At 33.1% G+C, this 19,231-nt stretch overlaps 1 protein-coding gene across 2 annotated transcripts; it reads left to right on the forward strand.

Annotated features, from left to right (window-relative positions):
- The first annotated feature begins 340 nt into the window (after positions 1–340).
- Positions 341–4,795, forward strand: LOC113846982 (gamma carbonic anhydrase 1, mitochondrial). 2 transcript variants are annotated; one of them, XM_027475786.1, is made up of 5 exons: positions 341–547; positions 668–811; positions 1,191–1,316; positions 1,395–1,546; positions 4,064–4,795. In XM_027475786.1, the coding sequence occupies exons 1-5, from the start codon at positions 433–435 to the stop codon at positions 4,346–4,348; spliced, it is 822 nt and encodes a 273-aa protein (XP_027331587.1). In that variant the 5' UTR covers positions 341–432; the 3' UTR covers positions 4,349–4,795. The 2 variants fall into 2 exon arrangements, with proteins under 2 accessions (XP_027331587.1, XP_027331586.1); XM_027475785.1 differs by having other exon boundaries at positions 349–547; positions 668–844.
- Positions 4,796–19,231: the final 14,436 nt, after the last annotated feature.

The raw sequence follows: 19,231 nt of genomic DNA on the forward strand, positions 1-19,231 counted from the left end.
CTAATTATAAGCAAAATGTCAGGACAAGTACCCTTCAAAAAGTAATAATCAAAACTTATGTTCAGTAAATCATAAAGATCAAAACGTAGACTAAATTAAACTAATAAAACTAAAACTTACACAAAATAAAATTATAAGGATAAAAAACAAAATCCAGATAAATTAGTTATAAGAACAAAGAATTGGATAAGCTCATATGGAAAAAAAAAATGTAATAAAGCTAACGCAGGCTTTCCTGTATGAATTATGATCCAGTAAATTGAGACAGAAAAAAGTGTAAACCCCAAATTGCCCTTTGGAATAATCGGATATACTAACCTATGCCACTCCACTATAGCATACAACGTTTCTGGCTGAGTCGCAGTGTGTCTTACAATTGCAATTGCATCTTCGATTCCATCAAATCACGCACCCAATTTGTGAAATCGGAAAATGGGAACCCTAGGCCGAGCCATATACACTGTTGGATTTTGGATTCGAGAAACGGGTCAAGCCATTGATCGCCTCGGTTCCCGCCTTCAGGGCAGCTACTACTTCCAAGAACAGCGTTAGTTCTTTCCATTCACATTTTTTCTATCACAAACTTTGGAAAATAATTAGTTCTATGTATATCTTAAATATATATGTCAAATAATCATTAATATTTGGTAATTTCTATTATGTGTAGTGTCTAGGCATCGAACTTTGATGAACATATTTGATAAAGCTCCTGCTGTTGATAAGGATGCATTTGTTGCCCCAAGTGCTTCTGTCATTGGTGATGTTCAAATTGGTAGAGGATCATCCATTTGGTATGGATGTGTCTTGAGAGGTATATATGATCTTTCTTTCCCTTTATTCAATGGTTTAGAAACTAATGAGATCAATTTTTGGAATACCTTTTAAACAATAGTGCTTTTTAAGTGCCATTTGGTTTAGAGTTGGGTAAAGTTTAGATTCATTTCGAATGGTTAATGTAATTAAGATACCTGCATTAATTAATCTCAACTGTATATTTATATTGGAACGTATGTTTTGCATTAGAAATTACAAGAATTAATTTTCTAACTGGGAAACAAATAAGCCCTAATATAACAAAGCTGCGTTGATCTCTTATTTTCTCATGTAAATTGAAGGTGGATTTTGGTTGAGTTTCTATGTTTTGTAGATATATGCATGGTAATAGTGTTTGAACTTCGCTTTATGCTTAGGTGATGTGAACAGCATCAGTGTTGGAAGTGGAACTAACATACAGGATAACTCTCTGGTGCATGTTGCAAAGTCTAATTTAAGTGGGAAGGTGTTGCCTACTACAATTGGGGATAATGTTACTGTTGGTGAGTAATATTTTCTACCATGATCATGAACAGTGCTTCATTTTGCCCTTCATGAGGATTAAATTTTGCACTGGACAGGTCATAGTGCTGTTTTACATGGCTGCACTGTTGAGGATGAGGCCTTTGTTGGCATGGGTGCAACACTACTTGATGGTGTCGTTGTTGAGAGACATGCCATGGTTGCTGCTGGAGCCCTCGTGAGACAGAATGCAAGAATTCCATCAGGGGAGGTATGTCTGTGTCTATAGTTGTGTATACTGTTAGGCTATTCATTGAATAACTGAGAATTAGGATCATGTTCTGGTGATGGTGTCTCTGTTTGGGATCTAGGATTAACTACCATTATTGAGAAACGTACAATACTACTAATCTAGGTCCAGGGGATGAATTATAATTTTGTGTTGATTTTTATTTATTTATGGGATTTTGTGTAGTTATGGCTTATTAATATATTTTTACCGTGCCTATTGTGAAATTATAGTGATGCAATACAATACTGGTCGGCAATATTCTTTCTTTCTTTCAGCCTTTTATTATGCCTTCTTTTATTTATAAATTTTATTATGGCTGCTTCCTTTTATAAATAAGACTTTCAAAACTAAAATGTATGCAGTTCCAACTTTGATCATATCTTGCAAGCCTGCTGTCTTGCTATCTCTATGCACAACCTCCAACAAGAAGAAACCTAATATTGATTATGGGATTCCCCTGGATGTAAACTCGTACCCTTCTAAACTAATCCCTAATCCATCATCTTAGACCACTTGTCATAACTGTTACTTCTAACTAATGTCCTGGTAATTGCTTTATTTCATGAATTAAAAGCATTTGATGCATTTGAACTGCATGAATTATCAGCCTGCTTGTGTGTTTATTCCAGGATTCATACTCAATAAAATATACTTTTCCAATTTTCCATTCTACAAGGCTTCTATCTCCATAAATTTATCTGGAAATTATCATAACATCATTTAATTACACAAAAAAAAAAACCTTTAAAATGACCTCAAATGTAGAATTTAAGACATGGATGGACAGATTGCAAGACTGAAGCTATTCTGGGATCCAAAAAATTTATCCTTTAATATTGTATGTGGATTTTTTTACAAGGAAAATGTTGTATCATGAACCCATTTTTGTAAAATACTGCTCAATGTATGGTCAAATGTCAAGAGAAATGTTATTATATAGGCTTTTAAAAAGAAAGGTGTTTGTGTAACTTATATCTAAGTTATACAAGAAATGTATCATAAGATAACTATAAGTGAGAGAACCTCCAAAGATGAATTATGAACTTTTTTATAAGGATAGATTTATATCATGATTCAAGTTTGAGTCTTTACTTATTTAATTTAGTCTTGAACGTGTTTACCTAGGACATCCAAAATATTATCTTTAAATGTATGTTATTTGTGGACAATATAGTTCTTATTGATTAATAAAAAAGAGAGTTTAACTATACAGTTCAACTTTCAAAATAAACATTGTAATTACAAGAATTTTGTTTGAGTAAAAGTAAGATAAAGTTCCTCTAAATAATTTTTATCTTTTCTTTTGGTTAAAATTGTAATATATATAGAAAAGATAAAAATTATTTAGAGGAAAAATTAGATGTCATACCACAAATTTCTAAGTTAAATATTTGTGATCAATTTTACAAAGTTATGGAAAAATTAATGATGTTACATACAGAAGATAAATTGAGTGGATAATATAAAGAGAGACATCAAGGCAAGTTGTGACCGCAAAATATCTACTGAGGTTGAAGAAAAATTTTGTTGAACTATTTTATGACACTGTTATCTTTTGTTTTAGTGAATGTTCGGTTTTCAAGGGATAACATGAGCCAAAAATGAAAGTATAAAGAATGAAAATGTTAAAATGGAAGTATGAATATATGAAAAGGAACAGGATATGTAATAATTATATATGAAGAGATATGAATGTGACATTTATCAAGAAGAAAATGACAAAATCAGTTAAAGTGGTTTGAACATTTGCCAAGAAAATCATTAGAAAGACTAGTTTAAAAAGGTAAATTGCATGATTTGTAGCCTTCTAAAAAGGTGTAGAGGGAGGTCAAGAAGGAGTTTGAAAGAAATTATTAAAAGATATAGTTAATAATAATTTTGAGAATTTGATTTCTTACAAAACTTATTGCGTTGAAGTAATTCATTTAACTTACCTCATTTAGTAGGACAAGGCTATTATTTTTATGTTGGTATATGAAACAACCATAATAAACTAACTATGTTGTGTTTTGTGAAAGCACAAAACTTAGTTGTAACACCGTAAGTATTGTTGTTGTTGTTTTTCAATCAAAGTCTGAGTTTTACCTCTATAACCTACATAATAAAAGACATCATTAAAGGTCTGCTCATATTACTGAGATGAGACTCCAACTTTAATTGGAGAACAGCACCAACAGGACTTATAGTACTGCACTTAAGTTTTGTCCTTTATGAAATAGGATGTTTTATTATTATTATTATTATTATTATTATTATTCCCTGGGTATTGCTGCCTTCACGAACTAAGTAGTGAGGAAAAAGGTTTGCAACAAATAGCATTTCTCTTATTTCAAATATGGTAATCTTTTCTCATTAATATCTATCATAAGATGAAAAGCATTCCTTAATTTAGCCTCTAATTTTTGCATTGACTAGAAATTTGCAGTTTTAGTTAGATTGCTATTCTTCAAATGCTTTCATCCATCATCCATATCATAAACTTGCATATGTTTGCAGGTTTGGGCAGGTAATCCGGCAAAGTTCCTCAGAAAGCTTACTGATGAAGAGATAACTTTTATCTCCCAGTCAGCCACCAACTACACTAATCTTGCACAGGTCCATGCAGCTGAAAATATGAAGCCCTTTGATGAAATTGAGTTTGAGAAGGTCCTCCGGAAGAAGTTTGCACGAAAAGATGAGGAGTATGACTCAATGCTGGGTGTTGTTCGTGAGATCCCTCCAGAGCTTATTCTTCCAGATAATGTCCTCCCTGATAAACAAGAAAAAATTTCTAAAAAATGAGATCTTTAACAGAACTCTCTCGATTCCAATCTTGAAATGACATCATTCTTGTTTTGTTCAAATTCGTGAAGAGGGATTATTTTCATTCCCAATAATACCAGACATGTTCTAGGCTAGAATATGACTCATTTCCAGATCCAGGAATCAATCATTCATAATATTTCAAATTATGTGCTCTACTTTGGAAAAGGTAAGCCTTGAAGGATCGTGTGTGGATCTTTAGTGCTTGATTATCCAATTGCTAGAGAATTTCATGTGCATGCTTATTCTTGATTTTTATGTTCGATACATCATTGGTCATCACCTTGTTTACCAGATCCTGTTGAATTATTATAAGAGTGCACTAACACCTGTGTATTTGTCTTCATTGTGATTTGGGAACCCTAGTGTCACCTTTATAAAGCTCAATGTTCTAAGTTGTTAGTTTCTTGCAACCTGCCATTATATTCTATACTCTATCCTGTATGAAAATTCTTGTGGATTGCATCATAAGGTGAGAATAGTCTCCGGTGTTCAAAAAATGAATTGAGGTCCATTTTTGGCCTGAGTATCCTCCAGAAAAGTGTCGGGTCAGTTGAGACTTGTGTGTGAGAAAATTCCCTGAATTGGAAGCAAGGCATATAGTTATCATGAACATAAATTGGAGCAGGCCTGTGAAGTTTAAGCAAATTTTGTATTCACGGCTTTGCAATTCAACTTCATATTTGATATTGAGAAGGTTGTGCTTGTATTCCCTACCAAGGTTGTGGTTGCAATTCAATTCTTGTTGAAGATGGAGAGTGTTGTCATGTTTCTTCAGCTTTGACTCGAAAAAGATCACGGTATAAACTATAATCGATCCGAGCTCAAACAGAAACTATCACGCTGAGGATTGAGTTTCTGACTCTTGGCAGCATTTTGATATCGTGCAATAAATATCTATGTACCGAGTGTTAATCAACAAACCAAAGCTTCGACAAATATTCCAATTAGAACAAAGGTTGGGGCCAAAAAAATCAGATTTTTTTTCTTATAAAAACTTCGTGTTATTGCTGTTAGATTAAACTTTACCAATTGCTAAATTAGAGGAGGCGTTATGCCAACTGACAAGAAATTTTTAGGTGGTCTGAGACCATGTGGTCTCAACCATTCACATCTTGTTCTCTGTCCAATATTTTGCAATAATTTTTGCTAGCTGACAGGTTTTTTATGCTACCGGGACCAGTTAAAAATTGAGGCACAATATGGATTGGCATAACGATAAAAATGAACGATATAGCATGCTGTTTGGGACATCATAATTATCGTAGGAGGGGAAATCGAACCTCAACAAACAAAGGATGCCTTCAACCAACACGCCTTTAACCCTTTTCTTTCATGGTGCCTTTACCCCTTCTTTAAAAGCTTTTATACGATAATAGTTTTCCTTCTCCATGTGTCTAAGTTGCCCTGCTTAAGTTCTACCAAAAACTAAATGAAAAAGGTTTATCACCAATGTCTTTGGACAAAGAATGTGACTTGTCACTAGAAATGCAACCTGCACCATTCAAACATTGACGTTGAAATCATGAACGACTCGTATTTTCATCATCAAGTCACATTATTTTGTCCTGCAACAACTTCTTGTTAATTGATCAATATGTTCAATTATGAATCATAGTTTAATTTTAATGTATTTTTCAATTATTCTTAATTATTTTATAATCCATAATTAGGTGATACTGTAAAAAAATATACACTTTATATTATGAATCATAGTGCTTATAATAGAAAAAAAAAAAGAAGATAAAATAAATAAATTATTCTTATATTTTAAATTAAATATACACTTTATATTTTAGAGAAGTTAATTAAAAAAATTTTAAAATGAAAGAGCATAAATTAATTTAAATTAATGAGAAGAATTTTATTTATTTTATTCCATTATTTTTCTCTTCTACAAATATTTACAAGATTGAACATCTGCATTATATATATATATATATATATATATATATATATTCCAAATGAAATATTAATTTTCTTAAAATGTATAACAAATTTCCAATGGAACTTCAATTTTCTCGATTTCGAATTTATACTTTTAGGGGATTAAATTTCATTGCTTTAGATTTATTTATAATTAGTAAGCATTTCAGCGTAATATAAGTACTGTTAAAATAAAAATTAAAAAAAAAAAGTTTAAAAATGTTAAACCCATATAATGTGCATAATTATCTTAAATGAAATTTGAAAATATAAGTTAAAATAAAATAAAATCATAAGAAATATATACATAATTTATTTAAAAATATTTTAATTTAAAAATTAAGAATAATATGTGATTTTAAAAATAAAAATTAATTCACTCTTTAAAAAGAGTGCTTTGATTTAGAATTGATTAATAGCCTTCTTTTTTGTTCCCGTGGCCAAAGAGTGGTGCAACAATATTTCTATTTCTGTTCTTGTCTCTTTTTTTCCCTTTATCTAAAAAAGTACATTAAAAGAATCTAAAAAATATATTTAATAGAAATGGCACTAAATCTTAAATCTTAATTAAAGCATAACAGACACAATGATTTGATATAATAACGATTTATTTAAGCTTTGTGAACTCATAATTGTAGTTTGCTGCACGCCACCAATAGCATTTGTTCGTACTTTCACACAAACATAATCCATTACCGCCGATCGAATATCACTTTTTAAAATCACGTTTCGAGAAGAAAAGATTATCACTTTTTAAATTTAAGATTTAGTGATTTTCCACCACCCAATAAATATTATGATTGATAGTGGTTCTACACTAAATCCAAATATGAAGACAAATAAAATATTATTTAATAGATATCTAAATATATAATAAATTTTATGTATAATCAAATTTTATTAAAAAATAAAATATCACATCTTTTAATATATTATAAAATTTAAATATTATAATTTTAATAAAAAACATTATTTCATAATTTCTTAACATATGACAAGTTAGAAAAAAACAAGATTTAAAAAAATTGTTATAGTTTGATTTTTAATGTAATAAATAATTTTTAATCAAATATTATTACTTTTAAATACTTTAATTTTTTTAAGATATTAAAATTAAAGTTTTGTTTTTAAATTTGATAAAAATGAAATGAAAGAATTTGAAAATTAGTTAGATTTTGTTTAAAAAATAACATTCAAATTTGAGAATTTAAATAATACAAAAGATGAAAAATTTGGACAGCATTTAAGAACTTCCAATACCTTTCTTTTATTAATTTTAAAAAAATTTAAATAATAAAAAAGTTTAAGAGATCTTTTTTTCTTTCTTTTTCTTCTAAACTAAATTTACAAATAAAGCTTAACAAAACTAAAATTACATATAAATGTTATGTAGAAAAAAGTATATAATGTTAATATATATTATAGTATATTAATATGATGTGATATATATATATATATATATATATATATATATATATATATATATATATACACATATTCATGAGTGCAATAATACCTTATAATTTTAATTATTATACGTATGAGTGTATAAATGTAAATTACACCCTATCCTGCCTCCATTAACATCCTCAATCATGTTAGTTGATAATAGGAGGATTCAAATTCTTTTTGAGAAATAAAAATAAAAAGCAATTTACATGTTTACTTCTCGTATTTAATGTATTTTAAAATTTAATTTTATATAAGAACTTATAATTTAATTTTATACAAATAAATAATTATATATATATTTATTAATAAATTTATATTAACAACGGTTCAAGTATAAATAATTAAAACATAAATTTTAATTATAAAAATTAATTTGCAAACAATAATTAGATATAAAAATTAAATGTGTACTTTAACTAAAAATTTTAAAAATTATAAATTAATTTAGAAACAAATGAGATATTGAATAAAAAATTATAAAATTTTAAGAAAGTAAAATTTTATCTAATATTGTTTTATATTCTAAAATAGTAAATCTTGTTTGTTTTAAAGAGAAAAACTTTTATTCTTTATTTATTTATTTGAATATAAGAAAAATATTAAAAAATTTTAAAATAATATTTTTTATTTATTATTTTATCTTTAAATAAATAAATAAATAAAATATCAACATATTATAATTTTTATTATATGTAAATTTCTACTGAATATTTAAAAATATTTTTTATAAAAAAATTTATAGTATTTGAGATGTGCAATCATACCATATTTAAGTTTTAAATTTTTTAAAATTTTTTATTTAGTACCTCGTTTATGTTTTTAAACAAGTTCAAATTATTTATTTATTGTTAAAATATATATTTAATCTTTATAATTAACACTTATTATAAATTAGTATTTAAATTAAAAATTATGTTTTACTGCTTATATGAGAGATTTTTTTTATGTTTTCATCTCTTTTATCCAACATTGTTGACATATTTTAAACGATAAAAATTAATTTTAAAATATTTACTTATGTAAAGATTAAATTGTAATTTTTTAAATATAGAAATTACATTAAAAATATATATTTATAAGAAATAAATTTATAATTAAACAATAAAAATAAATTTTATCCAATTCTTATAAATTATTAAAATAATTTATTAGTGTTGCATGAATTTCTCACAATTTAAATAAATTTTATTTATTTTATTTTTAAACATTAATTTGAACTAATTATTAATTATACAATTTTATTATTTTTCTATGCTTAAATTTATCTTTAGGATTTGAAGAAAAAAAATCAAAATAATATTTGTCCACCTAAAGGAACTGTGGTTGTCAAGGCAAAATGTCGACTAAACAAATGGATATGAATCCTTTTCCGTTTTTCCAGAAACTGAATGTTCAGTTTTTTTTGTTTAATTAAATTTGAATTTGCTTAAGTGCAGTTTTTTTCTTAAACTATTTAGTTCTATTTACTTAAGTGAAAATATTTGTCTTGATTACATTTTTTTCTGTCTATATTTACTTAAACAAGTTTAAATATTTGAGATGTGTGATTTCTATTCTTGTTTAAGGAATTTAAATTTCACTTAAGTTAACTAATTTTTTCTTAATTAAAAAATAATGTCCTCATTCAATGCTTTCCATCGAATTTTTCTCAAATAGTTAATAGTTACTTAAGCAGTAATTTTAAGCTAATTTCTCTTGTACCATAGTTTAATCACTTACAAATTTACTTAAGTTAAACTATCTTTTACTTAAGTTAGAAATTTAAAATTTACTTAAGTAAAAAGTAAATTAAACTTAAAATTTTGTATAAACTTGAGCGAATCTGAATCTTAAACAAATGGATATCATTAAAGTCTAAAGTTAATATTTTTGTTAATTAAAGTTCAAAAGATTTTTCTCTTATTTAGATGAACTCGTGGATTCGTTATTATATATATATATATATATAATAAAATATTTTTTATAAGTTAAAATTAATTTATACTTCTTTATTTGTTAAAATTTAATTTCATTTAACTTTTTTAAAATTAGAAAAAATAAGTTATTTTTAATTTATAAAAAATTTAATTATTTTATATATATATATTCATACAAAATTTATTTATAAATCACTCAAACAAAAATTTTGTGTAATTAAGTGCTTATTTGATTTTAAATTAAATAAAATAAAATTAATTTTAATAAAAATAAATTTAATTTATTAAATAACTTCAAAATATATGTATAAACTATTAATATATATTGTATTGGATAGGGAATTGCTCGGTCTTACATATAGGAAAAGGAAACCGAGTACCTATTCGATCCAATTTGGCCGAATATCTTGTTACCAGGATTAAAAGGTAATTAAATCAGTTAAAGGTAATATATTAAGAGCATTATCTATTTTAAGTAAATGGCCAAAATCAAGGTTGACTCATCAGGCCCATTAGCCCATAATAAAGCCTATAAAAGGAAGGTATGAAGTACAGGTAAAGGGTTGAATTTCATTATAAAATAGCATTTATTGCTTAGAACCGAATCCTGACTTTAGCATCAGAGTGCCTTTTGCAGGTACCCTCCCACGTCAGCAACGGTCAGAGAGACGTCATCGCTACAGATCAGAGACTTGAAGATTAGTGTTTCCCCAAGTAGGAACATTTTGGCGCCCACCGTGGGGCACGATTAGCCTCATTTTTTAGATTAATCATGGTACTAACGAGAAGCCAGCAGGAAGGACATGCTCAACAGGGAGGAACCTCTCGACAACAATTGGAGGGTGTCACACCAGATGAACCAACACCTGAAGTTGTGATGCAAGGAGGAACTGACGAGAGTCTCTTACCTGTACTAAGATAGCTCAAAGCAGAAATGACGGAGATGAAAAGGGAGAGAGAAAAGGATGCACTGGCGCTCTCGGCTCTAAGAAAGGAAAATGCTAACTTGAGAGAAGAAATAAGAACACACATTCCTTCCCAAACTACACCCTTTGTCCAGGATCAGGGGGAATCCTCGGTGTTGCAGGAGAAATCAAAGCAGGCTTTTCAATCTAAAGCAAAATATGATCGAGACGATCTTGTGAGTCAGAGCCCATTCGTTCACTACATCTTGGAAGCTAAGCTACCCGACAACTGGAGAGGCTTAACAATAGAAAAATATGATGGTACATCTTATCCTGGGGAACACTTGGACGTCTTCACAACCCATGTCGGTCTGTACACTGAGAACGATTCTTTATGGTGTATGATTTTTCCCACCTCACTTCGAGGACCAACCCTCAGTTGGTTTACACGACTTCCCCCTTCATCAGTCAACTCTTTTGCAACCCTCACAAGATGGTTCAGCTTGCAGTTCGCCACAAGCCGACCTCATCCCTTAACATCCTTGGCGCTGGTCAATATTAGGCAAGAAAAGGGAGAATCACTTAGAGCATTTATGGAGTGCTTTGGCAAAGTGAGCCTTTCAATTAATAACTAGGAACCAGCAGTGGCTATGCACCACCTCACAACGGCCCTTAAGCCAGGACCTTTTGTTAATAGCATCTGCAAGAAATCACCTGCTGACATAGACGAGTTGAGAAGTCGGGCTGCAAAGTATATGCAGATGGAGGAATTGTCCGAGTACCAAAATCAGGTGCGGATGGACCAGGGGTCCAATTCAAAAAACACAGATAGGAGAGAAACTTTCAAGTCTAGGCAGGAAAGTAAGGAGAGAAGAAATGGAACTTGAAAGGCTGCCCAGGGGACCCAAATATCCTTCCTACACTACGCTCAACACTAATCGATTCAGAGTACTTGATCAGACATTGGCCACAAAAATACTGAGAATGCCTAGACGCGCCAACACCTTTCTTCAGGCAGATAAAAGCAAGGCTTGCCGTTACCATCAGAACAGAGGTCACACCACCGAGGAGTGCACAACACTGAAGGATAAAATTGAAGAATTAATTAAAGAAGGACATTTAAAAGATTTTGTGCAGACAAATCCCGTCAGTCAATCCAATAGAGGAAGAGACAGTTACCCTGAGTCATCAAGGAGATACGATGACAGAAGATTTGAATGACAGAGGAGTAGGTCCAGGGAACCCCCAACTAGACGATATGATGAACGTGAGAAGTATCCTAAAAGGGTCATTAATACCATAGCTGGAGGGTTTGCCGGTGGAGGACCTACCTATTCGGCCAGAAAGAGGCATTTGAGGCAAGTCTGATCAGTCAACAATGTCTCACTTGGTAGTAGGATTCGAATCCCCCTATTACATTTACTGACGAAGACTTTCAAGGAGTCAACCCGGTACAAGACGACCCCATGGTGATAAGTGTAGATATTCTCAACTACACCGTACAGAAAACACTTATTGATCAGGGAAGTTCAGCCGACATCCTCTACTGGAATACTTTTAAGCAGTTAGGCATCCCAGAAGAAGAGCTCAGAGAATATTAGGAACTGCTGGTGGATTTCTCTGGAGAACGAGTGGAGACTCGGAGTTGTATTGACCTGTATACCTCATTCAGGTCAGAGCATGAAGGAAAGCGCATCAAGGTCACGTACCTGGTAGTTCACGCAAATACCTCATACAACATATTACTCGACAGGCCGTCCCTTAACAAACTTAAAGCCATAGTATCTACTCCATATTTGGCTATAAAATTTTCATCCGAAAGGGGCTGAATAGTCATAGTTCATGCTGATCAGAAGACAGCAAGGGAATGCTATTTTGCAAGCCTACGCATCAAACCACTCAAAAACTACGGACAAGATGTCAACAATGTCACCCCTAGGTCTGGGGAGGACTTAGATATTGAACTTGATCCTAGAACTGATGAAAGGTGTCGGGTTGAGCCCAATGAAAATAAGCAACCTTTTCAGCTTGGACCGAAGCCTGAGCATGTTACTTACTTGGGAGTCGGCCTATCCGGCCAAGAAAAACAAGAGCTCCAAAAAACATTGATACGAAATGCTGATTTATTTGCCTGGTCGGCTTCAGACATGCCTGAAATTGATCCAGCATTTCTTTGTCATCACCTCTCGGTTTATAAAGCAGCGAAACCAATAGCACAAAAGAAAAGGAAATTGGGAGGCGACAGAGCGAAAGCGGTAAAGGAGGAGACGACTAAGTTAATACAGGCTGGTTTTATCCAAGAGATTAAATACTCTACCTGGTTGGCCAATGCAGTCATGGTAAAAAAAACAAACGGCAAATGGTGAATGTGTACCGACTACACAGATCTAAATAAAACATGCCTAAAAGATGCTTACCCTCTCCCGAGCATTGACGCCCTAGTAGACGTTGCAGCAAGCCACAAAATGTTTAGTTTCTTAGATGTCTATTCTGGGTATAACCAAATCCGAATGTATCTACTGGATGAAGAAAAAACTGCATTCATCACTGACTCTGCTAATTTTTGTTACCGAGTAATGCCCTTCGGTTTGAAGAATGCAGGGGCAACCTACTAGAGACTGGTGAATAAAATTTTTGAAGGACAAATAGAAAAATGCATGGAAGTATATGTTGACGACATGGTGATCAAATCTGCCAAATTAGAACACCACCTCATACATTTAAAAGAGGTATTCGGTCAGGCTCGACAGCATGGGATGCATCCCCTGTCAACAACACGGTCCTCACCTACACCAACATGCCAACACCCTTCGTCCTATCATCTCTCCTTGGCCCTTTTCTATTTGGGGTATGGATCTCCTCGGCCCTTTTCCCTTAGCAAAAGGGCAGTGTAAATTCCTCATTGTCGCCGTGGATTATTTTACTATGTGGATTGAAGTGAAGCCCCTTGCTACCATCACAGCTAATAATATTCAAAAGTTCATGTGGAAAAACATCATCACACATTTCGGTCTCCCTCATTCATTGGTTACAGATAATGAGCTGCAATTTACAGATCGACGGTTCAATGAATTTTTGGAAGGGCTCCACATCAAACACAACGTCACGTCCGTCGAACATCCTCAAACTAATAGCTAAGCCGAGGCTGTAAATAAAGTCATCTTGCGCGAGTTAAAAAGAAGGTTGGGGTCGGCAAAAGAATAATGGGCAGAGAAGCTATCCGAGGTACTATGGGCTTATCAGTGCACGCCACAAACCACCACTAAGGAGACTCCTTTTCGGCTTACCTATGGTATCGGTGCCATGGTGCTGGTAGATATTGGAGAACCTTCATTCCGAAGGGAGAACTTCGAAGAATCGACCAATAACAAATCTCTAGCCGTCAACTTAGATTTGAGGTACGTGGCCGAGCAGCCATTATGACCGAGGCTAGCAGAAGAATGATGGCAAGGAAGTTTAATTCTAAAATCAAACCCAAGACAATTTTATGAGAATAACTTGGTATGACGAGTAACCGAGGATGCGCGACGGGATTGGCGAGAAGGGAAGTTGGCAGCTAACTGGGACGGACCCTTTTGGGTAGCGGCAAGATTAAACAATGGCGCATACAAGTTGGAGACATTGGAAGGAAAACTTATACCAAAAACTTAGAATGTGACACACTTGAAATATTACTTTAGTTAAAGATTTGTAATTTGTAACCGGTGTACTGTTTTCCTCGCCCAAGTTTTGTCCTCTTGAAAGAAAGTGAAAAGGGGTTTTCTTGAGAAGGTTTTTAACGAGGCACCTTATCAATAAAATACTCCTTCTCAGTTATGGATTTAATGCGTCAAGATTTCTTTCAAGCAATCATTTGAATTATTTAAATTCCCTCCCGAATACCCCTACTCGGCCAAGGATGAATCATTTAATTTTCCTCCCGAGTATCCCTACTCGGCCAAGGATGAATCTATTAAAATTCCCTCCCAAGTGTTACTTGGCTAAGATTTAATTATTTAAATTCCCTCATGAGCACCCCTACTCGGCCAAGGATGAATCTATTAAAATTCCCTCCTAAGTGTTTCTTTCAAGCAATCATTTGAATTATTTAAATTCCCTCCCGAGCACCCCTACTCGGTCAAGGATGAATCATTATTTAATTTTCCTCCCAAGTACTCCCACTCGGCCAAGGATAAATCATTAAATTTCCTTCCCGAGTATCCCTACTCGGCCAAGGATGACTCTTTAAAATTCCTTTTCGAGTACCCTTACAAATGTTATCTTTATGAATAGTTGTCAGATTATATAGCAAGCATTCGGTTATGTTTAGTTGAGTTATTTAAAGCTTCCAATACATGGTACAAGAATTGAAGAAAAAAAAGAAATTATATTTCAAAATTAAGTGGAATTACAAAATTGAGGCACTACTGGCCCATGAATACAAAGAAGAAAATCAAAAAAGGAAGTTCTAAGTTTCCCCTTCTTAGGCATCAAGGCTGGGGGCCTTGGGAGCAGGATTGTTTTCATTATGGGCAGCTCGGCTAGGGGCTTCGGCGTCAGGTTCCACATCATCATCTATTTCATTATATGGTATGAACCTGCCGCCGATGAAGTCTTTAGTAATATCAAAATGGAAATCAGCCAGGACTTGACAGAATCCATAGCATTGACAAATGGCATGATTGAAACCAAACTCATGTTCAAAAGCAACTTGCTATGAACACTTCTCGGCAAAAGCTTTCATGTCAGTTTCAGCCCTCTGCCTTTCACGTGCCAGGGCTTCTTCCATTTCAGTTGATTTGGCCCTTAAGGCCTCCTCCATCTGTGAAGACTTCACCCTTAGCCCTCCATTTCCTCTTCCTTGACCCTCAATGACTCCTCGGTCGCATGAACTCAACTCTCCATGACGCGGTAGTGCTCTTTATATTGACTCACCTCAGCTTGTAGCGATTGAATAGTCTCGCCAAGACTGGATTGAGTCTCTCTGCTTTCGGCCAAAGCTTGTTGAGAAGCCAAATACGCTTTCTGCATACTCTTCATCTCAAGAATAGGATCCACAACCAGCCTTCGGAGCATAATTGTCGATCGCACTTGTAGCTCCGCAAAGCAGCGCCAGAGAGATTCAAGGTCTAGGTTGTCGACTAATTCTTTCCCTGAATTAGATAGCAAATCAGGAGCAGCTACCCGGCCAGTATGTGTACCAGACGCCAAGAAAGACTTGGTAAGCATAGTAATAGGAAGTACCTAGTAGGAGGAACTACTGGCCCCTTCTATAATAGCAGTTCGGGTTTGCTTGCGCCCCCCCTCTATACTGCTCGGCACACCCAAATAGGCATGTTTTCTTTTTCTCTCATTCTCGGGTTCTTTGCTTTTGCCCTTGTCCTTGCGCTTCTTGGGTTGATTTTCCAAAAGGACTAGGTCTCGGGAAAGAGGGCGAGACTCACACACATTGGGAAGATGATCAAATTGAGGGTGTCAGTGCTCCTCAATTGGTGTACCTTTCGGTATCCTTTTCTTCAAAGTATGACGAAAGGTCGGCACGTCAACACATGTTGAGCCATCAGACCTGCAATAAAAACAACAAGTCAAATCAATACAAATTGAATTAAAAATCAAGTATGGAGACGAAACATACCCTCCATGTCAAGGCGAGGATGAGGAGATTTTAATACTAAAAATATGTGTCGGGTAGGAAGGTCTCGGGGTAGAGACTTCAAATAATCCAAAGCCGACAACTCCCTAGCTGATAACAAGTCCTCAGGAATCCAGTCGTACCGGTGAGGTACTCGGGTCCAGTGGAAAGGAAAAAGGGGATTATTTTCACTATCAAAGAAAAAATTTCTACCTACAGGGTGGACGATTACTTTGAAGTAACCGGTCTTAAAACCCTTAAAGACGAAGCGTAGGGCTTAAACAATGGCAATTCTGGTTGCCTTATTAAAGAGATCCATCTTGTCAAGTCTGATGGACGAGTACAGAAGAAGTAAAGAAATAAGCATACACTAGGTTCTATATAATGAAATTTACATAGTACTCTAAAGACTTGGATAGCCGCCCACCCATTCAGATGGAGTTGCGTCGGCGCTACATTTAAAACCCTTAATATTCCCATTTGAAAGTCATCAAAGGGAAATTTTATATCTAGTTTTCTAAACATATATTCATATACAAAGAAGGTGTCAGCCATCCCGGCACCCCCTACAAAAACAAATTCAGGATTCTCGGTTTCATCCCCTCGGCAAGGGTCAATGGATATGGGATAAGGATCAGAAGGTTCCCATAGTGAAATATCACAATGGTCCACGAAAGATTGAAGACTCCTATTTTTATTAAACCAAGAGAAGTAGGCGGCTACTTCACCGTGTACCAACTCGTATTGGTCTTTCCCTAGGAGGACTCATGCTTGGAAGAAGCTCAGCAGAGTCAGAGTCAGAGTCAGTTGACTCAGATGATTCGGCCTCATCACTACATTCTCTAAGATGAGTTTCTACTTCTTCGGTTACCCTATTCAGCCTTAAAGAAGTTTCCATCCTCCCTTCGGTTCTGTCAACGCTCTGATCATTGACACTAGTCGGCATAGATGAATCCGACAACGAGTCCTCCCATTCTAAGGATCCGGCCATGGTTTAAATAAGGAAAGGAAAAGAAAACAAAAGCGTACCTCACAAGTAGTCGGTTTGGAAGACAGAAATTTAAGTACCCTTCGATTTGAAACAACAATGAATACTATTCGACTCAGAGAAAAAGTGGAGAACAAAAGACCTGGACCACCAGATACTTATAGGAAAGGAGCGGTCGGGTATACGAAGGGTCACCTCCCCTCTGAAACGTTAGATATTTTCCAGATCAACGGTTAAGAGCGAGCACCCCTTCGTCTTGCGCACACACATCGAAAAAAAATCTTATTCTAGAATGATCTTTTTATTATTATTTATGATTTATCTTTTTTTTTTTTTCAATCTACACCACTTTTTTGAAAAACTGAATACCCTTTAATATACACCCCGGCTCACCAAAAAAGGTTACAAATACTTTAACCAAATACCCTATTCGGCCTAGTTCGCATATCTTCAAACCAACTACCCCTTCGGAATTCCTGTTCGTCATTTAAACTAATTATTCCCCTTAGTATTCGACCCTCCTAATAAACCGAGTACCCCCTTATCTATCTGTTTGATACTTGTCCGTCTTTAAAAGCCCTTACCTCGTACCTCTTCGGGCTTGGGGGACTAGTGTACTGGATAGAGAATTGCTCGGTCTTACATATAGGAAAAGGAAACTGAGTACCTATTCGGTCCAGTTTGGCCGAATATCTTGTTATCAGGATTAAAAGGTAATTAACTCAGTTAAAGGTAATAATCAGAGCATTATCTATTTTAAGTAAATGGCCAAAATTAAGGTTGACACATCAGGCCCATTAGCCCATAATAAAGCCTATAAAAGGAATGTAGGAAGTACAGGTAAAGGGTTGACTTTCATTATAAAATAGCATTTATTGTTTAGAATCGAATCCTGACTTCAGCATCGGAGTACCTTTTGCAGGTACTCTCCCACCTCAGCAACGGTCAGAGAGACGTCATCGCTACATATCAGAGACTTAAAGATTAGTGTTTCCCCAAGTAGAAACATATATATATATATATATATATATATATATATATATAACTTTTTTTTCATCTGATTTAATTCCTATTTGACCTGGGTCATAGATGTAATAGATAATTTCACTATTAAATTTTTTTTATATACACAATAAATATGATAAATAAATTTATCATTAAATTTTTTTTTATATACTAAAATTCTAACTTAAAATTTTATTTAAATAATGTTAAACTGCTTTTTACCTGAATTAAAGAGTTGGTATATATACATAAGCTTTAACTGTGAAACAAATAGTTCCTGAAATTTTCCATTTGTTTGGTCACAGGATAGTTTATTAGAACCTATGCATCTAATTAATTTCTGCGCCGGTCGTTGGATTCTATGCCCCATCTGTTCCCAGTCTCACCAACCCAAACCCACAGTCAGTGACACTACTTTTCAGAAACTACTTCCGAAAACTGATAAAAATTTTAATATATTAACTGCTCATTTGTAAATTATTTTTTTCTAAAAAATTGTAAATTTATTAGTTAAAATGTATAAAAATTATAAAAGTTTCGTGAATATTTTTTATTTTTTTATTTTTAATAAATTCTAATTAATAATTAAAATTACGTGATAAAGAATTTATCGGTATCATTACTCGTATTGTTTTAGGCTTACATTTGTTAGAAGCTGAAAGGAATCTAAAAAGAGTTCCCCAAAAGCACAAATTATTGGTCATCAATTTCAGCTGGCTTCTACTTCTATCAACGCAAACAAAACAAAGGGTTCTTCAACGGCCCATATCTCACCTCAATAATGAGTTGCCTTATTGAAAAAAAAATGCATTTAGACTTATAGTTTAATTAATTGCTTATTTATATCATAAGAAATTCACTACTTATTTAATTAATTTTTATAAATTGTGAATAATTAATTTATAAAAATTAATTAAATAAGTAGTGAATTTCTTATGATATAAATAAGCAATTAATTAAACTATAAGTCTAAATAATTAATTTATTAAAATTAGTAAAGAATTTATATGCTGTAAATTTATATAGTTTTAAAAAATTATGATACAAAATGATTAAAAA

Source organism: Abrus precatorius, unplaced genomic scaffold (genome assembly GCF_003935025.1).
Source record: "Abrus precatorius isolate BTA unplaced genomic scaffold, Abrus_2018 Scaffold8, whole genome shotgun sequence".
Lineage (NCBI taxonomy): Eukaryota > Viridiplantae > Streptophyta > Magnoliopsida > Fabales > Fabaceae > Abrus > Abrus precatorius.